At 32.8% G+C, this 25,635-nt stretch overlaps 1 protein-coding gene across 1 annotated transcript in view; it reads right to left on the bottom strand.

The window, feature by feature from the left end:
- Nucleotides 1–3,061: 3,061 nt before the first annotated feature.
- The window catches only part of BLTP3B (bridge-like lipid transfer protein family member 3B), an 80,285-nt gene continuing 57,711 nt past the window's right edge, over nucleotides 3,062–25,635 (bottom strand). The window contains exons 14-21 of the mRNA XM_054574653.1: nucleotides 23,754–25,252; nucleotides 23,293–23,411; nucleotides 19,166–19,308; nucleotides 18,364–18,514; nucleotides 15,362–15,615; nucleotides 14,882–14,990; nucleotides 9,058–9,251; nucleotides 3,062–7,392 (exon numbers count right to left, since the gene is read on the bottom strand). Of these exons, the coding sequence (XP_054430628.1) occupies nucleotides 7,273–7,392; nucleotides 9,058–9,251; nucleotides 14,882–14,990; nucleotides 15,362–15,615; nucleotides 18,364–18,514; nucleotides 19,166–19,308; nucleotides 23,293–23,411; nucleotides 23,754–25,252 (2,589 nt within the window). The 3' untranslated portion in view covers nucleotides 3,062–7,272. The remainder of the gene's footprint in view (nucleotides 7,393–9,057; nucleotides 9,252–14,881; nucleotides 14,991–15,361; nucleotides 15,616–18,363; nucleotides 18,515–19,165; nucleotides 19,309–23,292; nucleotides 23,412–23,753; nucleotides 25,253–25,635) is intronic.

Genomic DNA, 25,635 nt, shown 5'->3' with positions numbered 1-25,635 from the left:
CACATACATACTTACTTACACAAAAGAGATGTGCTCAAGTAACTACAGATGGTTCCCAACTAAGTCTAGGGAGAGTTATCTGCAGGAATTTTGTTTGCTTGCTGAATGGGTGTGTGTGATCACAGCACAACATTTCAGGTCCAGAGAGGCTGAACACTCCACTTGGCATTTCAGTAAATTGCTTGCTCAGGTCAGAAACCATAGATTAACTCTAGAGTCTTATCTTTCACACATACAACCCAAATGCTCAACAGACGCACCTTCAAAATATATTCAGGCCCCAACTTCTCACTTCTGCTCCTACTCCTTTCAGTTGTTAATGTCACACAAAATTATACTTTATACACTGTGTCCAAAGACATAAGCTAATTAATTTTTAACGTCTTGGTCTCCTAAATTACGTAAAAAATATGGAGTTACAAAACAAAGTTAGAATGCTAGCTTTCAGACTAACAATTTTTAAAGTTTCATCTTGTAGAAAAAAGTCACACACCATTATTACAATAATCTCTTGTAACTGCTTATACATTTACCTTTACCGACATTTTTTTACTTCCCTATGACTCTGAGACATTGCCTTATGTCCTTTCATTGCAGCCTTTGTTTGCCTTGTTCTTAATGACGATATTCACTATTGGTGACAGTGCCTCTGAGCATTCAAGCTTTGCTGAAGACTTTTGGAAAGTAGTTTTGATCACAGGAAATTCACGGCCTTTGATGCAGTTATTCTACTTTTGGGAATCTATACTAATAATCCAACACATGGATAATCTTTTGGCACAAAAATGTGCATTAGTTATTTGCAATGATAAAACATTGGGAAATCCCGAATGATTAATACAGCCATTGTTAAATTTTAGTATTCTACTCAATGAAACATTATACAGTAATTAAGATTATTTTTATAAAGAACTAACAGTGACATGGGGAAATGTTCATGGTAATATTAAGGAGGAAAAGTAGTCCATGGTTACATAAATGTAAGTGTCTAATAATTTGTGTAGCTAGAAAACGAGAAATAACATTAACAGTAATAACTCAGTACGCTCAAAAGATATATTAAGGTATTTTAGAACTAGTGGACAATCCAACCAATTATGCTTAAAAAATTAAAAATAGAACCAAGAGTACAAGAAGGCTGTGGTAAGGGGAATAATGATACCCACCTCTCTGCTCTGAATTTTATGTTGTTTTACACAGCAAAAGGGACTTTGTAGTGTATATTTTTATATTAGTTGTGCTTTAGTTTCTAAAACTGGTCACACTATAATGACCTCTAGACATAACAAAACTGCCCAACAAGTGGATCAAAAGGAAATCAAAGCTGAAGCCTACTCAGCAAAATATATTAACAAGAAACAATTCTGAAGACAAAAGTCGGGGGAGGGGACTTAATAAAGATACAGGTAAAAACTAGATTCCCATTAAAATATATGAAAGGCTTACATATATTACAGTAATTCTCAAGTATTTATGCTAAGAAGCAAGAACCTACTAGTTTTAGTATACTTGGCTTTCACATGTTTTTATATTGATATTACAGTATGAGAATGCCTTTAGTTCTGGAAATTTATAGAAATAAAATATTAAAAAGTTGCTTTATTTGCTAATTTTGTATCCCTCTTTAGAACTCTTTGCCTTCATAGCTTTAATGTTTTCTGTGGAAAAAATCTCATTAGACTGCAAGGAATAGAGAAAGTAAAAATAAATCAGAAGCACCAAATGATTATCATATCTATGCTAATTATGCTAATAAGAATTAAGTAAATATATTGAATTCAGACAAAATGCTAAGATGCCACATTACTGTTATATCAATAAAAAATGCTAAGATGCCACATTACTGTTATATCAATAAAATGTCTCTAACAGCAATGAATGCCCTGAATATTTATGTCAAAATTGGAATCTTTAGATTCCAATAAATATATTTTTGTGGGCATATCATTACTGAACAATTTCTGCATATGCCAATTTTTACACAAAATGAAGAATTTCTGTTTTTATTTTTTGTTTTAGGCTTTAATTCATACGATACACCAAGTGAATTCTTTATCATAAATCTTTCTCAAGTCCTTAATTATTGGAATTTTGTTCAACATATTTCCTTACACTGGATTTGTTCACTGTGGCTATTTTTAAATGCTCCTGTTCTGATTTTACTGTGTATCTATTTTAATTGGAGTGATTTAAAATACTGTGAAAGATGCACTTTGGTCATACCCCTATAAATTTATTTCACCCATATCTTATAGGAATTCTTGTAATCTCTACTTATTTAAACCTTTATTCATGTGCCTATGTCTTTTATTCTTGATGACATTTATGACCATTTGAGTTCTTTTTCTGTCATACCAACCAAAACAATTCTGCTAAATGATCACAAGAAAAAGGTTAATCACCTCACTGTACTCTCCTAACCACCAAAACACCAAGTATTTCACCTAAATAATCAAATATTTCTTCACATAAAAATTAAGAATCAAGTCAAGAATGAGAAACTTTACTTACCATGTGGTTAAGTATAACTTGCAACGAATGAACCAACTTTTGATTGATAATACAAATTGAAAATAAAATCTAATTTATAAGTATTGTCTTTTTGTCCAAATAATTTTTCAGGGTCTTTTAAAATCCAGATTATTCTTCTTGGTAGTTTAGATACCTTATTTTTCTAAGATCAAACAAATTATCATAAATGTTTTATCATATAAATAGAAAAAAGACATTAAGTTGACTTCATATTTCTTAAAATTTTTCTCTTAAAACTTCAAACTCTCAAATCTGTCAAGACAACACAGCAATGCTGGCAACAGATATGCTGAATTTCAATATGGTAACATTAACATGAATTTCCCTCCACTTTATGATGATCCATTAGGTAATATCTAATGGTTTATAAAAACCACCATGCTTGTTTTGCTTCATGTTACCTTAAGTTTTGTATTTCTCAATAAAGACAGCAAAACACTTTTAAAAAATTATAATGTAATGGTTTTTTAAAATTACTGCATTAGTGTTTTTATATCCTGTGTGATTTCAACTTTCCATATCTTACATATACCAAAAGGAAACTGAAGTTAAGTTCAACATTTACTTTCCTTTGCCTCTCTAGGCATAAGCTAAAATGAGACTGCTTGCACTTTAAGGAATTCAGCACAACAGATACTGTGTTATCACTCAAGTTCTCAAAAGCGAAAACTTTCAGCCACTACTCTTTCGGCCTTGTTTCCATTCTGTTTAGCTGATCTCGACAGCCACAACAACATATGCTACAATCAAAGACAGATGACCTTCTGGCACTGTAGTAGTTTTATGAAGTGCTATGCTAATTTTGCTTCTGGATGGCTTGCAATAAATTAACTAGGAGTTCAGATATTCAAAATTCTTAAGAACACAGTATGGCAAATTTCTCTATTCCCCCACCTTTCCCACTGTGGATAAAGGAGTCTGTCCTTTGTAACCACCAGCACCTACTTTTCAGCCTATGTTCCATCTCCCATCAATCCAACTGAGAGGAAGAACGCGATACCTGAAAACATCCTTGATACCTTATCCATTTTATTCTTTGAACAAATTTATTGAGCACCTACTATGTGCCAGGCACTGTATGAGGAGGCATAAGGAATACAAAGTTGAACAATGACAACAACACAAACATAATCCCTACTTTCATGGAGTTTACAATTTAGAGGGTCTACATTAATCAAACAAATACATATTAAATTACAAAGGTGTTCAATACTAACTAGAGGTATGTGTTCATATGATTATGTGTAACAGCAGTCTTGCTTTGTGACAGAAATCAGAGAATGAGCTGAGATCTGAAACACAAATGGGAGTTAACTAGGCAATGAGTGATTTGAAAGATATTTCAAATCAAAGGAATAGCATGAACAGTTTCCAATGTGGAAGAACCACTCTATTCTCATTTATTCCAGATACTTAAAGTGCAACCAAAGCAGAACGCAAAGTAACTGAAACATGGAACACGATGAGGCGAACTAAGCAATAATAATATCTTGTACTGAGTGCTTTTTAAGGTGATGTGCCAGCCACTGTTGTCATTTTATGAGACATTAACTCTTTTAATGCTTAGAGTAACCCTATAAAGTAAATGGTGGCCCTAATCACAGGTCACAAAATATTTTTGTTTCCATCCTAAGAGCAATGAAAAGTCTCTGAAATGCTGTAAGCTAAGGGAAAGAAAGGGATAGGTGGGCTGCCTTCATTAAAACTGCACTTCAAAGACAAGAAATCTGCCTGTATATAGAGAATGACCCAGAGGAGGTCCAGGATGGCTTAGGAAGACCTGTTCGGAGGCAATTAAGGTAATGCAAGGCAAAGGCGCAGATGGCAGCTTAGATTAGGAAAGTGGATGAATTTGAGGGATGTTTGCAAGGTTAAATGCCAAGACCTGGTAATGAATCGATGGGGGCAAAGGTAGAGAAAGAGGGTTATGGAGAGCATAGGCCTAAGGTGAATTATAGGTGACTAGCTTGGGAACCAGGGTGATGGTGTTGACATTCACTGAAACAGAAGATGCTTTGAAAAACTGGAGGTTAATAAAAACTTGTTGAAAAGGAAGTTATAATTTCTGTATTGGCCAGTATTGAATAACAATAACTAAAATAAAAACCCACATATATTTGCCTGCAATCGTACGCAGCCATTTTTACATTGCTTAAATAAAAATAATGTTTCACCACAACTAGTATCACAAGGTGGCCTTTTGAAATTTTAGGATAAAATGAGAAAAGAAAAATATACAAGCTACCAAGAAAATGTTTTTGACATACACAAGATTAAAATGCAAAACACAATTAGCATTTCTCTCCCCAATCACTAATATCTCTGCTAGAAATTTAGAAAAAAAAAATTTTTTTCAGGACATGGCAACTTCAGTTGTAATTTGTGGTGATGTAAGAACTCTGGTAAGTTTTTTATAGCCTTATTCCTGTATTTCTCATACCACCCAAAAAGTTGGAATTCACATAATCAATCAAAAGTCCTCCCACTATCATTTTAGCAGTTTGAATAATACATAGCACACACACTATTATAAGTATTATATTTATCTTTAAAAGAAAAACAGATAAAAGACAGTAAGTGATTCTCCCCACCCATGGCAAAAATGTGTGAATGAATGACTAACGTAAAATAAGAGTATATAACTGGCATTTAAGTCCAAAGAGCAGGTTATTAACTGTCACTTCAGTCAAGTCAACCTAGTTTTTATTTAACTTCTAAAATGTGAATAATACCTATCTCCCATATTTTTCTGGTGGGAATTATATACGATAGTGCTTTTTGGAAGGGTTTTATGAATTTTAAATCTCTATAAAAATAACACACTATAATTTTTTTAAAAACCCATCAAAGCATACAGAATGCTCACATCCATATTAATTATCATCTCTACTGTGTATATGATTCTCTTGAGAAGGCCAATGAGAAGGAATGAGGAAAACATTTGGCTTATATAACACTAATAATTAAAAGATACCACAAATTTAAAATTTTTATAGAACACATAGGTGAATCCTGAGAAACACTGTCAGCTCTGAAGAAGTTCATGTCCCATCAAATCTGCTTTTTTATATGAGACTGCATTTGTTGAAGATATACCATACATCAAAAGAAAAAGAGATATTAGCTATACATTTCAAATCTTTAATTAGATCTTGTTTTTAATCTAAGACTATTAAATAGTTTTAGATTAACATAGTTTAACATAATTTTTAAATACTCTGAGGTAAAATATTAACAATTTAAATTTGTTCTTTGCTGTATCCTTGGCTCCCAAAACAGGACCTGTATTTAAAAACCATGTCAATGAAAATGGGTGTTATAGCAGAAAAAAGGCCAGCAGAGTTGTCAGTAAAATCTAAGCCACTCCAACACTTAAGTAAATGAAACCTGTATTTTCCTGCAAGTACTCAGATATAGGGATGGCTATGTTAGTCATGCCAACAAGCAAAGCACCATAAAAGTGTCGTAATGTGGTTTAAAATTTTCAAGTATGTTAAAGAAAAGTAGTCCAGCTGTTTCATGTTCTACCTTTGATATGTTTAAGAACGTAAATTTTAAAATAGACCCCACTTAGTTTAATTCTATCAGAAATATATTTTAAATCTTTAAAAGCCTCTTTCTTAAACGCTCATGAACTTTTATTTCATAATGCATGATTGAGAGTCTCTCTCTTGTTGACTTCAACCATAACAATTCCTAGAAAATAGAATTCAAAATTTAGCAATTATTATTATTATAGAAGATAGTATATATGTCACAAAGAACTTTAATCAAAACTAGCTATATAAATTGGGTATGTGCAAACATCCACCTAATCTGATACTACAAGAATGGTATCAAATTGTTTTTTGTATGTATAAAGAAAATTCTCTGAAAACATCCCCCTCCTTAAATACAGAAAAGATAAAGAAATAATATAAATAGTATTAATTAAAATTCGTACAGTTATAAATGCTGCCAAATTTAGCAGAATAGTCAAACTACTCTTTTACTTATAACAATAAATATTTCAAGGAATGTACAAGTAATGTTTTTAAATCAGTCGGCCATATATTCCAATGTTTTGCTTTTTACAGTTTGTGCTTTTTATTTTTACACTTGTACCATCTTTTCTTGTTGAAAATTATAGCATCACGTTATACAGTTTACCCATCATTTAAAATGATTTATTTTTCACATCTTCAAATTACTTTATAGGATCAGTAGGGTGATAATTCAAACCCAGTAATTATGTAATTTATAATCTGATTGGACTTGTACAGTAATTAAATAATTAGAGATTTAAGCACGTTATTTTAATAACATTTAAAATGAAAGCCTTTTATTTTACATTAGCCCTAAAAGCATCTGAAACTTTGTAAATAATAGTAATTATTATCTGTGGAACAGAATAGGTTTCATTTTTCTTTTTAAAAAATGCCTATAGTGTGATATCAAAATTAGGAAATGACATCTTCTTTTCATTAGGCATGTAATTATTTTACAGTATGCACTGACTTCCCTATATCACACCAGTTTAAAAGAGGGTTAAACCCAAAACACAAAACAACCAAAAGATTGTAATGCCCGTACCTAATATTTCCTAAACTGGCTTTGGAATAGTCACGACTTCATCATGTTCCATTTCATTTTATTGTCTTTTCATGAAAAGCAAATTCTCTGGCTAATTGGTAACATCACATTATAAATATAATCTCCCTGCTCCAGAGTTATAATTTGAATTTTTGACTGCCACTCCCGCTATTCAACTGTCATCTTCTTTAGATGATGATGAAGAGCATCTTTTTCCAAGTGAGCCTCTGCAAGGGCCATTTTGGCTTTAGCCAATTCTTGCTTAAGAGATTCATTCTCTTCCAAGAGCTGAAATGACACGTTTGAAAAATCAGAGAATTTAATCATTTTCAGAAAATACAGACAATTTATATAGAAGCTAAAGGTGTGACACTTGGAACAGTAAAAATACCCAATGATGCTAAGAATGCACTTACGCTGAAAACTGCTTTGAGAAACTAGTTGGGAACACATTTCAAGGCTTTATGTTTGCAAGTTTTTGACCCAGCAATTCAAAACAACAATTAAATCCAAATTTCAAAATCTAACCATGATTTAGTTTAATTTTAACTTCCCTGGACCTCTCTGTGGCTTTAGACAATGCTGACCTCACCTCAGTTTCCTAAGTGTCTCTCTCCTTTTCTGCCACAGCTCTTTCATGTTTATTGCTCTCCACATATGAGCTTCTCATCTTTTCTTCTGCTGGGTAAGAATCTTTACATTTTAACATTCTGTTAGACTCCATAATTGGTCATCTTCCATTATCACTTCAGTCACTCTCTTAGGTGACCTCATGTATTCCTGTGGCTCCAACTATCATATGGAGCCTGATCCAGTGTAAACCACTCTCCTGAGCCTCAGACCCACATTCTGAGTATCTCGTTAGGCATCTTCACCTAGATGACCAATAGGTCTCCCTCATTTCACTTGGTTCAAGTATTTTATCCTCTTAGAACTATTCCCTAACCCCTGACTATAAAGATTTGATATAACTAAGTACTTTCTCCCCCAGAAAAAAATGCATTTACAGATACATCAAAATATATACATTTAATTTCAAAGAGTTCTCAGACTTCATTTAGTCCCAGTTTAAGAATTCCTGCTTTATAAACCAGGCAGGGCACTTTCCTGTGTTTCCTCAGTCTCTAGTACAGCATTACAATTGGTGGTATGTTTTAAGCACCCATTACATGCCCCTCTCTTTCCCACTAGACTTTGAGTTTCTCAATAGATAAGGATGGTATACTGTTCAATTCTATATCCTAGCTCACAGCTGACATCCAACATATCCTGTTGAACATAAATGAATTCATTCTGTAGTTCTATCACACAGAATTAAACTTCTGCTGGACATTTTATTTATTTACAATGGCAAAAAATAAGAAGCAAGTCAAATATTAACCAATGTTAACAGAAAGTTTAGAAATGAGAGTACATCGACATCCACATTACTCTTCCATTAAAAATGAATATGAAGCCTATGTAGCAATATTTTTAAAATTGTTAAATATTAAGTAAAAACTAATACAACATATACACTAAAATAACAATTGTGTAGGAAAATTATGGCAAAGGGCCTGAGAGGAAAATAAAGAAGAATTAATAGCACTTCAGGAGGTTAGAAAGTATTAAAGTGGTTTAAAAATATTTTTCTGAAATATTATAATACTTTTGCAACTTAAAAATAAGAGATCAAAATGAATATATCCTCCAGGAAGCATTCCTAGATTCAAGAAACCGGCACTCTCCCACATTTACCCCTACGTCTCCCCGTTAGACTACAACCTCTCTGAAGGCTAAGTCTGCTCCTATCTTGCTCAAACTACATCTGTAACATCTAACACAGTGCGGGGGTTCATAACAGGCACTCTACAAATGCTCCTTCAATAAATAAATAACTTCTTAATTATTTAATATGTAACATTTATTTTAATTGCTGAAACTGAATGAGAGTAAATTAAGTTTTCCCATTACCTGTTCCACAGTAAAGCCAAAGGAGCAGTCAGGACAGTTAACTGACTGTGAAGGCCAAGGAACCTCTGGACTTGTCTGAGTGCCTCGAGTGACACTGTGCGGTTTCTCCAGATCATACCTTCCCCTGGTAAGCAGCACTGGTTCACTTCTGACATTTTCTTTCAAGTCATCTCCAGTGTTAAGTATCTGAGAATCTGATAAAACAAATAAAATGCTCATGCAACATTTTCAAATACTTGATATATCTTAATTTCTATTGTGAAAAACTAATTTAAAAATAAATATATTTCTATTAGTATGAAGACATTATTATGAAATAGAAAAACAATAAAGTCAATAAAACCAAAAGCTTATTCATTAAAAAGATAAACAAAATTGATAAAACTTTAGTTAGATTGACAGAAAAAAAAGGAGAAGAAGAAAAGAAATTATTAGACAGGGGACATTGTTATCAACATTCATGAAATGAAGTTGACTATAAAGGAATACTATGAGCAACTGTATTCCAATAAATTAGATAAGTTAGATGAAACAGAAAAATTCCGAAGAAAACATAAACTACCAAAATAGACTAAGAAGAAATAGACACTGGGAACAGGCATATAGCAGGCAAAGAGAATGAATCAGTAATCAAAAATACTACCCACAAAGAAAAGACCAGGACCAGATGGTTTCAATGGTGAATTCTACCAAACATTTAAAGAAATATTAATATCAAAGCTTTACAAACTCTCTAAAACAACAGAAGTAGTATTTCTCCATTCTATGAAGCCAGTATTACCCCAATTCCAAAACCAGATAAAACTGAAATCAATGTGCAAATAAATATAAACACAAAAATCCTCCACAAAATATTAGCAAACTGAACCCAGTAATATATATATTAAAAAAATTATAGACCATGGCCAAGTGGGATTTATCCCAGGAATGCAAGGTAGAAATAATATCCAGAAAACAATTACCATGATATATCACATTACTAGAATAGTAAAGTCATATGATTATCTCAATACAGAAAAAACATGACAATATTCAATGCTTTCTCATGATAAAAACACTCAGCAAACTAGGAATAGGAAGGAGGTTCTCAATCTGATAAAGGCTAACTACAAAAAACCTACAGCCAATACCATACTTAATAGTATAAGACAGCACGTTTTTCTCCTAAGATCAGAACAAAAGACAAGGCTGCTTGCTCTCACAGCTTTCATTTTACAATGTCCTAGAGGTTTTAGCCAAGGCAATTCAGCAAGAAAAAGAAATAAGAAGCATCCACACTAGAAAGGAAGTAAAATTACTTCTACTCACTGATGATATAACCTTACATATAGAAAAAAACTAAAGAATATACGAAAAACTCTTAGAACTAATGAGTTTAAGCTAAGTTGCAGAATACAAAATCAATATACAAATATCACTTGTTATTCTAAACACTTATAATAAACCACCCTAAAATAAATTAAGAAAACAATTCCATTTAAACCATCATCAAAAAAATATTTAAGAATAAATTTAACAAAAATGTGAAACTTAAACTCTAAAAACCAAAGCACTGTTGAAAGAAATTAAAGATCTAAATAAATGAAAAAAAGTTGCATGTTCATGGATGAAAATACTTAATATTGTTAAGATGGCACTACTTCCCAAATAGATCTATAGCTTTAACATAATCCCTATCTAAATTTGAGCTGGCTTATTTGTAGAAATTAACAAGCTGCATCTAAAATGTATATGGTATTGTAAGGAACCTGAACAGTTAGAACAAATGCATTCTGTTAGAATACGCGCGCGCGCACACACACACAACACCCAAGTTGGAGGACTCACACTTGCCGATTTCATAACTTACTCCTTAACAAAATGGTAATCGAAATGGTAGACAATGTGGTACCACTACAAGATTAGATGCACAGATAAATGAAATACATTTGAGAGTCCAGAAATAAACCCATGTGCTATGGTTCTTACCCATACACCAAATACGAAAATTAACTTAAATTGATTAGAGCTAAATCTATAGAACTCTCAAAAGAATACATAGAGATAAATCCTCATAACTTCAGATGTATTCGTGGATTTTCAGATATTATACCAAAAGCACAAAAGAAACAAAAGCAACAACAATCCGAGATGAACTGTACTCCATTAAAACAAAAAAAAAACAACTTTGGTGCTTCAAGGGACACTTAGAAAAAAGTAAAAAGACAGCCCATAGGATGGGAGAAAATATTTCCAAATTATATTTGATAAGGAACTTATTTCTACAATATATAACAAATTCCTAAAATCCAATAATAAAAAGACTAATAATCCATTTAAAGCAAAGAATATGGACATTTTTTCAAAGATATACAAATAAGCAAATAAAGATATGAAAAAAAAAGCTTGACATAATTAGCCACTAGAAGAGTGTAGATCAAAACCATAATGATATTATCACTTCATACCCATTAGGATGCCTATAATCAAAAAGTCAGATGAAAGCAAGTGTTGACAAAGATGTGGAGAAGTTGGAACCTTTAATACACTTGAGTGGTAAACAGGTAGACTAGTGCAGCCACTTTCAAAACCAGTCTGGCATTTCCTCAAATGGTTAAATAAGAGTTACCATATGTCCCAATAATTTCATTATTAAACATACACCCAAGAGAAATGAAAATATATTCACAAATGTTTATAGCTGCATAATTCGTAAGTCAAAAACCAGAAAATCCAAATGCCCATCAAGTTATGAATAAACAAAATGTAGTGTCCATAAAATGAAATTATTACTTAGCCATGCAAGAAAATAAAATACTAATAAATGCAACATAAATGAATTTTTAAACTATGCTAAATGAAAGAAACTAGTCACAAAATACCATATATTCTGTAATGCCATTTATATGAAGTGTCTAGAATAGGCAAATCCATAGAGAGCAAATCAGTGGTTGCCCAGGGCTGGGGAAGGAATAGGAAGAGACTGCTAATAGGTATAGGTATTTTTGAGGGTGATGGAAATGTTCCACAACTGACTGTGGTGATGGTGGCACCATTTGTGAGCATACTAAATATCCTTAAATTGTATGCTTTGTGTGAATGGTATGACATTTGAATTATATCTCAAAAATTATTAAAATCAATTACAAAAAACAAGGCAGGGAATATCTTTATACATCAACCTTTTTTCTTACTTTTCGGATCACAGAGCACTTTAGGTTGCAAGTAAATAGAAGCCCATCTCAAACTTGCTTTTCATAAAGGAAATTTGTTTCTGCAACAGGGAAATCCAAGTGAGATGCTTCAGGCATTGCTGGATACGAGGATTCATATGTCCTCAGGAGTATCACTTTAGGAACCTGACTTTACTTCTTAGGTCCACTTTTATTTTTCTCTGTGTTGGTTTAGTCAGATGATAGCAAAGGCAGCCACCTGTGACTCAAACAAGTAAGTTTCACAGTCTGTGACCCCTCTCCCTTACTATCCTTATCACAAAACAGGCTTAGAATGCTTGGGTCACAATCAAATTATTTACTAGTCACCATGTCTCAAGGGCCAAATTCTTGATTGGCCTAGGTTTTATTCTCATGTCTGTAACAGAGTGTCATATGACTGCCAGGTCCAGCAAAATCACATGGAATGAGCGAACGACAGTACACTAAGTCAAATTAGATTGCATAAATGAAAGAGTAATATCTGCTCAACATAATTCCCCTCTCCCCTTAAAAAGATTCCCCAGAGGGAACAACCTCAAAACACTAATAGCACCCCTAAAATACTACTTGATTAGTCATTGGTTTTCAAACTTTTAAAGAAGCAGACCTCTTTTTTAAAAGTGAAATATGACTTAAAATGCTAAGATGAACTAAAAATAAAAGCTGAGTTACCTTGCTGTAGTTAAGGACAATAGAAGACTCAGGACCCATTCTATTTAGCCTACATCTTACTACTCATGGGATTCTAAGAATAATGAAAAAAAAATGATTAAACAACTCTAAACACCATTTTGTATCAATCACTGGGGGGTAGAATAAGGAGAGAAAACAGAGAGAGAGAGAAGGGAAGAGGAAAAAGTATGGAAAAGAAGGAGAGATTTGGAGAGTAAAGGAGAAAGAGGAGGGAGGATGGAAGAAAGTGAGAGGGCCATGTAAGTAAGAAGAGGTAGAGTGAGAGAGAAGGAGAAGAAGGCAGAAAGATGTAGGAAGGGAAAAGGAAGAGGTAAGAAGGGAGGGAATGGGGAGAAAGAGGCAGGGAGGTGGAGAAGGTAAAAAGACAGGGGTGGTGGGGGCAGAACTGGAAAGGAATGGGAAGGAAGAGAACCTGTGAATGACACGGGTGATTGGAATCTATTGCTATAGAAAGACATATTTCCTTACATTTGCTTTAAAAGAGCTTCTTCTTTCAAGTTTTTAGGACAAATTTTGATGAGCAAATCCATGCTCCTTAAGGATGAAATGTGCAGTGTCTTAGAGCAACATACGCTTTTCCCTAGTGCAGGATCTGCCACTTACTTTCTAGCTCTTTCATCTTGAACAAGTCACCCAACTTCGATAGACTTCAATTTCTTATGGTAATTTGCAAAATGGAGGTGATAAGAATAAATACTTGCCTTAATTATCACAAAGGGTTATGGTAAGAGTTTACATTTAATGTAAAAGTACTTTATAAACTGGGAAGCACTATTCAAATATGAATTGTTATTATTACCACAATAGGTGCTCAATAAATATTTGGCTTTATATTTCAACAGTTCTCTGTTTTTTCAAATAGAAGATTTCTATTCGTTTTTCTTTTCATATCATAAGGACAGTCTTCTGAAATTAGGTGTTACCTTTCTTTAGGTTTAGTAATCAAATAAATCTTCCCATATTCCTAGTTAGGAAGCATATAGCAATAATTTTAAGGGTGTATACGGCAAAGAGTTGCTCATTACAGGCCTTCAAATATACATTCTGATATAATCTATTGGGAGGTAGTCCCTCCCTCACAACCCTTTTGGTTGAGAATTGATGTCCTAACAGCCACTGTTCTGGATGGGAATATGCTAGGTCCTACGGGCGTTGGGGAGAAAAAAATGTTGAGAGCCAGTATACTACTATTAAAAGTAATTAATGATAAATGACATAGCATATACACACACACTGTATATATACACACATAGAACAAACATTTTCTGTCTTTTTCTTTTAGTGATAGTATACCTTTCAAATTTTCTGAAAAATTATTTGAAGTCTCTCTTTAAAGACTTTACTGAAAAGTTGATCGTTGTTTTTAAGACTTTCCCAAGAAATGTGAAGTAGTATTAGCAGCAAAAAAAGTATAAAAGCATCTATTCCTTCATGATGAACTTTAATCACATCCAGAACAGCTGCAAGTATACATTAGAATACATGGGGGGGGGAAAGGAGTGAAGAAAAGTATTTGGCAAACTGCCGTTATCACAGCAACAAACACCTACAACTAATTTTTGAAATAGCTAATAATGAGATGATTTTGAATGCTCCTGCTTGCTAAATAAATTTGCTTCAAGGAAGGGAAAAAAAACAGCGTATCTGGAAATTTCTTAAAAAGCTACTTGAGAAATTTGGGCCATTCAAAGCATTTACCAAAAGCTCCTCTGAATTCTCAAAAGCAAACACCTGTAAACTGTAGATGAGTTATTTCTATAGGTAGGGATCCATACATAGGTAATATTTTATTACAACACACTGAAAGTTTCCCTCAACCATCTATTTCTACATATGTGCATAACTATAGCGTTAAGTGTGCGTGAAAACAATCAGCATGTAAATAATTTAATTTCAAATCTTAGTAAGTATTCACTTAAATTGTTTTCCATCTATACCTCTGATGTGAAAAGAGCCATCGTCATTTCTCTCCACCACAAGATTATCGATGTGAATGGTTACAGGGGCTGGTTCAAGGGACACTGTGCTACTGCGAGGACTGTCATCCTACAGGGAAGGGAAACAGTATCAGCATGTTGCTATTCAAGTAAGTGATTAAACTAATGTAATTATTTTCTTAAAAAATATTACTCAGTCAATATTTTAATGAGTTAGAAATGCATTTTTACATGCGTTAGTTAATATAGAGAGAAAACTGCCCATTCCATTTTGATATTTTTTTTAATTTCTAAGAAGGATGTTTACATCATTCATCACAAAAACCAGCACCTAAGGATCTTTACATCATTCGACACCAAAGACTATTCATTGCTATAAATGCTGGAGAAGTATATATTACAGAGACAGCATATTCTTAGATATGAATCAAAGTTCAGGTAGGTAAAGTGAACATTTATAATTTGAAGATATTAACATACTTTTAAATTTATTTTTGTGTTAGAAACTTGTATCTTCATTGGCATTACTGTTGCAACAGTTTCATCTTCCAAAAAATGTTGAATATTCATAAGAGAAGATGTAAGGAACTCAGTACTAAAGTTTTCTATATGGCATTGTAGAAATCCATTTTTTTCTGCAAGCAACGAGTGTACTACAGCACTGGGCCCACTTTCAAACCTCAGAGCAATCTCAGGAGAAGATTTAGAATGAGTAACCGTTTTATGATCAGAACCTACAGAAAAAGAACAAATAAAAATTATAACTGTGATACTACTCAAAAATGTCACTCTCGAATATTTGTCATTGGAGGTTATTGCCACTTTGTACATTGGTAAAGCAATAATAAAGTTTTAATATTTATCTGTGACTTAAGTGACAGTTATAGTACATCTACAACATACTATATACAGCATATTAATTTCAATATTTATAAACAATCTTCTATTACAGTAATATTGCCTCAGCTCTGTTTTTTGGTAACATGAAATATAAATCTGACATCATGCACACCTCAGATACTTAAGAGTGTGTCTGGTTATGCACCTACCTGTACATTTGTAACATTATGGATAACTGTCATGAAGAAACAGTCATGGCATTTAAAGTGACTCCTAAGCCATTTCTCAAGAAATAACAAAAGACGGAAGTTTTGCACCTTCCTTATTAAAAGTGAGTATTAAATATTGACATTATTTATGCCTTGGCCTTGTTCCAAAAAAAGAATTTCGGATAGCTTACAGAGATATAAATACCCCAGTTCAAAAATAAATTTTGAAATTTCAATAAAGCACCCACAGAATATATAATTTTAAAAAAGAAAAGTTTCTAGTGGAGCCACTGAACTAAATTGGCCTTACGGTAATAACTATTTTGTTTATTTTATTTTACCTACTTCCCAAAAGAACAGGAGGCAACAGATACATGCCATAATCAGATTAAAAAAAAAATAAGTAAGCAGTAGAAAAATAAGGATAAAAGGGAAAAGGAAAAACTAGGTAAGAGGTTAATAACTCAAAATATACTATTTAAATTTCTGTACCAAAGGTGGACCAAAAATGAGCTTTCTAGCAACACAGAGAAAAATATGATCCATTTCACAATTCATAAAATCCATGGGTTAAGGCAAACTAATTGTTCTAGAAAGGCAAAGCAGTTTCAGTTATTGAAGAATCAAAGTTATCTGCCCTGTGAGTCCTCATAAGAAGACCCCACTGATTAAATTCAAAATAGAAAATGTTTATTTTTCCTCAGCATAGATGTGAATATACATTTAGATGTTAGTGTTTTTTTCCTATATCAAGAAGAACAAGAGTTAATTAACCTATTTTTTAAAAAAAGAGCAATTAGAAACAATTTGGTAAATGTTATTCTATAGTGTATTTTACCAATCTATGTATCTATATAACCATATCTATACACACATACACCAGATACATACTCCAGGGAGCTGAGAACCAGAAATAACTTCAAACAAAAGGAGTACTCATTTGGAGTAGAAATAAAACAAAATCTTCATTAGTCAAAAACCACTCCTCCCTACTCTCTCTTATGCCATAAACCTATTATATTAAGGTCTTCCTATTAATGGAATCCAAAATCCACACATTATAGGGGAAAAAAAGCAAACAAAAGCAATCAAATACAATCTTTGTTCATATGTTTATTAATGTTTGAAATGTTAAAGCTAAACTTTTTTTCTTTTTCCATTTATCCTCTTTTCCCTTTCTTTTCCCTCCCTCCCTCCCTCCCTTCCTGTTTGTTTTTTATCCTTCTAACAACCAAGACAGTTGGGAAAAATAAGCTATTAGATAGCACTGACTATATAACCCATACGTACAAGGCATTTCAAAATAACTTCCTCAGTTAGGAAGAATATGAAAAAAAGTGAGAGAGTATGGTACTAAGTGAGCTATAAAGAAGAGTGAAAAAAAATGATTGTGTACCTGGAAATAATCTAAAACTGTACAATTTGAAAAGAGGTAGGGTTGGGTATAGAACAACAGTCTAGTTTTGAAAGTCTATGTTCAAAACGAACAACTATGTTCGTTTTTTGGTTTTTGTCCACTATGAAACCTTTCCAACTATATACTTAGCTTTTTCCTTTTTGCATGCTATTGGGGTTTATGCTTCCCAATATAGAATTCTTGAATTAATTAATTGATTGATTGATTGATTTAGCAGATGCGATGTAAATGGCAAAGCCTACACACAGAAAAAGCCAGGAGCCAATTTTCTTTCCATGATGTTGATTTATAGGGAAACAGCACATCTGCCTGCAATTTTCAGACGTGAATAGCACACATTTTGATATCATGTAGGACTGCATGTATTTCAACATGTTATATATGAGATATAGCATTCTGTGCATATAGCACAGAAAAGTATCACAGCACAGTGACTTTTTAAAAATTTTTAAAACTAAACATTTTAAATTCTTAGTATAACTATTCTAAGAAGTTCATTTCTTCAAATGACTAAACACTTTATTTAAACTTTGAAAAAGGGATGGTTTAATGTGGTTCCTTTTCATATACTGCATGTTTGAAGGTGTTTATTTTAGAACAAAAAACTGTAAGAACAAGATATATGATTTTTCCAAACACCAAGTATTTGGAAATATTTGCTTATAATCAAAACAATGGAATGTAGAAATTGGCATTCTAGTATGGAACTAAATTTGACCTTGTAGAATTACTCATCACTCTTTTCATATAGAAAGACCTCGGTTTTCTCAAACCTGTTATCTCAAAAAGCAGAACAACTGAAAAAATATAATAATTTATCAATAGCAGAAACAAAAAAATATTAGAGAATACACCTTCAACAGATTATATTTCTAATAACTGAATCAACATTATAAAAATAAGGTAATCTAAGAGAATAAATCTCTGGTGTAAATGTAATGCTGCTTGAATTCACTTATACACTGATAAATCATATGTATAAAGAAGCAAAAGTTTAAGTCATATTAAAGTCTCACCTACTGGACGATTACAAAGGTAATTCCGAAGACTGATATTGCCTAACTGAGCCGGTGTTACTTGGTCCACTTGAAGACAGATTTCTGTATCTTCCCCTCGTATGTCAATTTCCCCATTAACACCAGTAATTTTAAACATCACGACTGACATCTAACAATGATTGCATAAATAATATTAGTATACCAAGTAATTAAAACAAAAGTTAAAAAATAACACAAGAAACTAATACTATAACCTCTAAAAATACACCTGTGGCCTAATTAACCAAATATATACTTGTGATCAAATGAAAGTGGTTATTACAGTATAGTCATAAACTTCAACTCCCTTTCTTTTACTCAGTCAAGAGAGGAATTTTTTTTACCACAAACACTAATTACACGACATTTTGGTGTAAAATTATTTCCATTAAAAGCTGAACATATTTTCTAGGTCATCCATAGAATACTTCACTGGATGAAGAGGGCTTAAATAAACCAATAACATATTTCTTTTGTAGAAAGCTCCTCAAAGAAGCTGACTACCATCCTTACTATCAAAGTTTTTCCATATTTAAATGGAAACTAAATATTGAAAAATGAGAGATAAAGATAGAACTTCCCCTTGATACAAAAACAAAATTTTTTAAAAGCAAAATCAGACGAAAACAATTCAGTAAGAGGGGAGAATTTTCAAAAAAGAACAAAGTAAATCACCGACAATCTAAGTCAAGTCATTTTATACATCAATGTATTAAAATGTGAACATATTAAATATGAAATAAAGCTGGCAGCATTTCTCTTCACACACTGAAATGATTACCAGATCATTATGATTTTCTTGAGCACCCTCTGAATTTGTACTGATGGCATCTGGAGAAGTTTCACCATAATTTTGTAGATTTGCACTGGCATTTGCACTATCTGCGGGGCTCTGATAATTTGTGCTCGAATCCTTTTTAATACCTGAAATAATACAAAATAAACTAATAAATTTAAATCAATTTTACAAATGATGCAAAAATGTTATATTTATCTAACCAAGATGGGCTACTGCTTTAACTCTTTCCTAAGCACAGCCTTGTTTTAAAGACAATAAATAAAAATAAGTTATGATTAGTTAACAAACACTGTAATAAGAAATTACTTTTCACAGTAAAATGTTAGAGATACTTAAGACCTAAACTTAGTGCAACAAGAAATCTACCAGGGTGACCACAGCGTGTGGTCTCCAGGCAGGCACGGTGCTTGTGGAACTAGCAGGGTCGTGGTCAGCCAGCCCGGCCTGCTTCACTTTGTCCTACATTGAATAGCTCCAGTTTTACCACTTAATTTTTCTTTTCAGTATCCTAAAGTAACTTCTAATTATCTTGTACATGAAGTTGATGCCACTATCATCAATGTAATCATCCTCCATCCTTATCTGCCTGCCTTCCTTTCTCAGTGTGTTATATTTCAGTATTTCTCAAATTCTCTGCGGTAAAACATAATTTTTTAAAAAATGTCTGTCACAGATCAGTACTTTTTAAAAATACTGTAAAAATAAATTACTAGAAATTAGATTAGAAAAACCAAAGACATACAAAAACATGGCCTCAATGGTTTCATTATTATATTTACTATTTACTATTATACAATCAGCTTCTAACCCAGTGCCTGGCAACATAGTAGGTGCTCAATAAATTATTCACTGAAAGAATGAATAAAATTATTTTTAGTGCCAGGGAAGATGTATAAAAATACAATTGTGGCATGAAGAGATAATAAACTTCCATTTTACAGGGAGTTCCTACCACAGTTAGGGGTTAAAGAGGCTTCCCTGATAAAGTAATATTTAAGTTAAAGTAAACAAAAACAAAATAGCATTCTATGCACAGGTACAAAGACCCTGAGGTGGAAAAGAAATTGTCACTGTGAAGAAACTGAGAAAAGGACTGAAATATACTAACGTAAATTTAAAGTGTAGTAAGCATGTAGGAAAACAGCAGAAATGTGAAGCAGGGGCCGTATCACACAGAGCACTGTCAGTAACGTTAAGGTTTTTCAACTTATTAGCCCCATAGCAGTGAGAAGTTATCAGGGTTAAAATGGAAATCAACATGATAGTATTGACATTTTTAAAATGAGTATTCCTATGAAGAATGAACTGAAAATTGACAACAATATAAGTGAGGAGACTAGATAGGAGCCCATGGTGGGGTCGTAGTCCAGCTATGTGTTTGTTTCTCTGTATATAAAGATGTATATATACTCAAAAATGTGTGTACAAACATACCTACACATGTGTATCTGTTTGTATACATGCCTGTTAGAGTATATATGTATAAACATATACATACACATATATATAGAAAAACACAGAAAAATGTCTGAAAGTATACAGTATATACCAAAGTTCAGATGGGTGTTATTTCTGGAGTGGGGAAAAGGTATCAAGGGGCAGAGTAAGGGTGGTTTAAAGTGACACCTTCCTTTTTGACTCTCGAATTTCCATAATATCTGATAATTTTTTAAACTGAGAACATAATTGTATATTTCTTATAAAATTAAAACAAAGAAAATAAAAAAAACACAAGGGTGTTCCTAATGAAAACCAATTCCTGTGACATAAAGAAAATTATTACAGTTCAGGAGAATTAGGGCTATATAGTCACATATTTATATGTGACAGGGGAATAATGCCTTGATTTGTTTAAGATCCTAAAAATAGTCTACTGCTGGAATCTATTTTAAGATTGTAATTAGAAATACAAGCAAACTTTATGAATGATAATAATTATAGCATTTTTATAACTGTGAAAACTATAAACAATCTAAACATCCACTATCAGGGAAATGATTAAAGGTCATTTCATTAAATAATATTAGATTATATTATTTATATAATCTATGTGTGATAAAAAGTAGGTTAAAAATCATGTATGTAATACACCACCAAATACACATATATGTAAATACATATAAAAATTTACAGAATAAATGATAGGTAATATCACTAGATTGTAAACTTTGGAGTTATTTTATTTTTCAAATTGCAGTTGTCTTTATTTTCCAAATTGAGTGACAGTTACTTTTATGATTTAATATTCAGAAATAACAACAAGAAAATCAGTGATGCTTTCTGAGACTATGTAGGGCTATTTTCTAAAAGGACACTTTTTTTTTAATTTTTGTTTTTTGTTTTTTAAAGCAGAATAATTTTAATGACCAAAAAGCCAGAAGCTTCCTTTGGTTTTCCAAAAACAATTGTTATTTCCCAAAAGAAACCACAGGTAAAATGGACAGTTGGGAACAGAGTAATTAATTCCTTAGTCTGATACACTTTCATTTGTAGTTTTCAGTGTTATTTTCAAATTTTGCAAAAAAAAAAAAAAAAAAAAAAAAGCAAATTCCTTAGTCAATCGCATTGTAATCTAATCTATGACCATGTCATTTTAAATGTTTTTTTTTGTCATTTAAAGACAGTTCTACTCTGATAAACTTGCAAAAATGTTGCATCTTCTGATTTATTCTGAAATATAAGTTTCTAAGAATATATCTTTTTTTTAAATTTTAATTTATTTTTTCAAATACATTTGTCTCGGCCTACCCCCCACCACTTTCACTTGCCCCCTCCCTCCTTCCCTCCCTCAGCTCTTCCCCTTTGGTTTTGTCCATGAGTCCTAAAAGGACACTTTTTAAAATATATTTTGATCACACAACATAAATCCTCTGCCAAGGCAGAGTTTAAAACCATTAAGGGGGCAGAGGAACGAGCAATAGAGCTCTGTGAATCTAAGATAGATTTTTATGACCCATATTAGTACCTGTTCTCCATTTAATTGGTAGAGTATGCTGAAAAGGATATCACTGTAAATTGCCTATATCAGGGTTAGATCAGGGCTTTTTGGTATGGTAACCATTTCCCATGTCCAGAGCTAGTCTAGCACACTGGTTGGTTAAATGCTTAGGCTCTTGAATCAGACTAGTTGAGTTCCAAAGCTACCTCTATTGCTTCTTGACTGCATTCTAATTTCTCTAAGCTTTATTTTCTGATGCTGTGAGTCTTTCCTTACCTAAGATGTCTTCAACTACATCTAATAGGGTTATTACTCTATATGTACAAAGAAATTTGTATGTCTCTCATCCTTTATGCTTCAGTGTATGGGACAACTACTTTCTGCTTATGGCCCATGCTTTTATTTCTGTTCACAAAGTCCCCAATGCCTTAGTGGTTGGTATGCATGTAATTCTAAGTCATTCCTAGTGGTCTTTACTGGGGCATTAGTAGCCTTTGAACCAGGCCAAATAGAGCGCTGTCCTGATACAGCAAGGTTGTGGGTTTAATCCTCAGTTAGGACACATACAAGATTAAACAAATAAATGCATAAATAAGTGGAACAACAAAATCAATATTTCTTTCTCTCTCTCAATCAATAAATTAAAAAACTTTTTAAAAAAGGGCAATTGTGAAGTCCCATCATATATAATCATGTATGTGAGAGAATCCTAATACGGAAATAAGATCCAGTCTGGACTCCAGTCCTAGGACCACATAATTGAGAATCCATAATGCTAAGTAAGGTCACCTAATCAAAATTCCAGATGTAGAAGGCCCTGTAAGAGAGCTAGTAACTTTAATGCTGTCTGTTTTATGATCTACCTACAATCAAAGTAAGTGTTAGAGTCAGCTACAAAAGAGAGGGAGAAGAGAAAGCGGGGGCGGGGGTGGGGTGGGGAGAGCGGTGCAGGGAGACAAAGGAACTGGTTAAAAGCAGCACTGGAACAACTATTAGAAAATTAGATACAATAGTCTTTGTGTACGGTGTGTGTATGTGTGTATAAATAAAATGTGTTTTGGGGAATATAATTAATTATTGAATATACCTAAAAATACTTAAACATCACTTCTAAGATACGTGTGCTTGTAGTATGTATATGTAAAATAAATTCTTTACTGTACTGCTTTACCTTTTTCCAGAAATATATGACTATCATTTCCATCATTTTCTAACAACTGTTCTTCCAATATCATGCTGTCAAGTGAAATGGCATCCAGTGAGGTTTGTGAGGAGCTTCTTTTCATGTTCCTATAAGAAATACAGGGTGGAACCAGGTTTGGTGAGCACCGTTTCTTAGGTTTCCCACTGTTAACAAATAAAACTATAAGAAAAACACCACATATATAATATTAAAAATTCTAAAATTATTCCTAACAAAATAAAAATATGTATATAGTATCCATAAGTTTTCAAATTCTATTTTATAAGCTCAAAGTATTTTCGTATTGTGAAAAACCTACTCTTCCATGTGTTAACTCTGACAATGTCATATTTTGCCAAGAGGTTTTTGGTCTAAAAACAAAATATGCTCACACACACACACGTGCACCCCCAAACCACCTCCCCGCCATTCCAATAGTGCATTGTTACCTTAAAGATGACTGCGATTTAAGTGTTCTAACTGTGGGTGCTTCTTCTTTACCAATTTCCAGGTTCTCAGAGAGTGAAGCTGTTTCTGGAAGCAAATCTTCAGCTTTAAAAATAGGTTCTATGGCTTCATTTCCTTTACTAGTTAAACTATTTGAAAGCATGTTTTGATTACCATCATTATCAAATGACAGCATACTTGAATCTTCTCTGTAGTTTAAGACACTATTTGATTTTCTGTAAGATAAATCCTTTTTGTCGCCTGTTTCTAATCCAATTTCCCCTGAGCCACTTCTGCAAAGAATTCCACTACTTTCATCTTCACTTATTTTCTCTAAATTTTTATCTGATAAATAATCCAGAAAAGAAATACCTTTTTGCAGATTTGTATCACTAGCTGATTTAAAAAGCAAAGGATCCTTCAAAGGGACATGGCTAAAGTCAACACTCATAGATCTGTTGTCTGACTTATGATGAACAGTTACACTTCTAGTTTGATTTATACCACTACTAACTTGTTTCTTTCTTGAAGACAAGACTTCTCCATTTTCTGCAGGCAAATGATCAGAAACCACTGGGATCACACTTTCAGACACAGGAGACTTGAGAGTGTTTGCTTGATCCACTGGGTGTAGTAAAAGAGCCACTTCTGCACTTTTAAGTAAAATCCCAATGCAAACGGATGTTTGACTAGCAGGACTGCCAGTCACAGCTTCGACATCGCTCTTTAAGTTCTCTGAGAGCAGAATAAGTGACTCATGGAGGAAAAGCAGGAAAAGATACTGGTAGTGATTGATCTGCATACTGATGTGCTTATGAACATGAACCAGGACATGAATATCTGCATCTGATGAGGAAGAGGAAAATCTTAAAAATGTATCTGAAGATTTCTGACTACCATTTGTCAAGGGGTCAGACTCCGTACTGTAATACTCCTTCAAGAGCTTCTTCCGCTTCAATCGGCCAGTCAGATCACTAGATTCACTTTGTGATGTATTTAGAGATACTTGATTACAAGTCTGCAGCTCTTTTTGAGACAGTGCATACCTTGTTGGTTGACAAATCCAGATGGAAAGAGGGAAAGAGTCTACAAAATTTATTGGCCGCCCTTTTCCACTTTTCATCCCTTCATAATCTATCCAAAATTGAGAAAAGTACACAGCCCAAACATCTGTGGCAGCAGAAGTTTTAAGAGTGTGTTTATTCAACCTGGGAGTAATATTTCCTTTGTAAACTTCATGTATTTTGGTATCTTGTTCATGAGCATGTCTTTGGAAGATTGGATGCAGAAGATTAAAATTGTCACCAGATTTGGGAAAGCTGGTATATGTTTTACTGAAAAAGTCACAATCTTTAAAGTCTTGAAACAAGGCTTCTAGATCAGAATGTCGACAGTTTGGACAGTGCCTTGTATTTGTGGCAATCATTTCAGAACTCTGAATAGAAATTGCGTGTGGTTGATCCTGATGACATTCAGATTTCATTTCAGAAGGAATAACAAACTAGAAGAGAAAAAAATATTAATCTAGTCTAACTTACATATCCATATATCTTGAAGATAAAATACAAAAAAAAAAGCTTTTCACATTCCCACTCAAAATGATACTTTCCTAACCAGATATAAAATACTAACTTTCTCCCCTCCAAATGTTTTTATTAAACCGAGTATAAAGGACTTAAATAATTTACCACCAAGAAAAGGTTAAAAACCAAACAAATGATGGAAAATGTATATAGCATACAAATATATTTGCATACAACATATTGCAAAATAAAAAGAACAAAATTAAATTAAACTGATATTACTAAATGCTTATTCTGCCACGAGCATATAAAAGGTGTCAAGTTTAAAAGAGAAAGTTTTTTATTAGGATATTTTTGTTTC

Source organism: Pteronotus mesoamericanus, unplaced genomic scaffold, assembly GCF_021234165.1.
Source record: "Pteronotus mesoamericanus isolate MK-2021 breed Mesoamerican mustached bat unplaced genomic scaffold, CSHL_Meso_final contig_263, whole genome shotgun sequence".
Lineage (NCBI taxonomy): Eukaryota > Metazoa > Chordata > Mammalia > Chiroptera > Mormoopidae > Pteronotus > Pteronotus mesoamericanus.
This window is presented reverse-complemented; position numbering and strand designations above follow the sequence as displayed.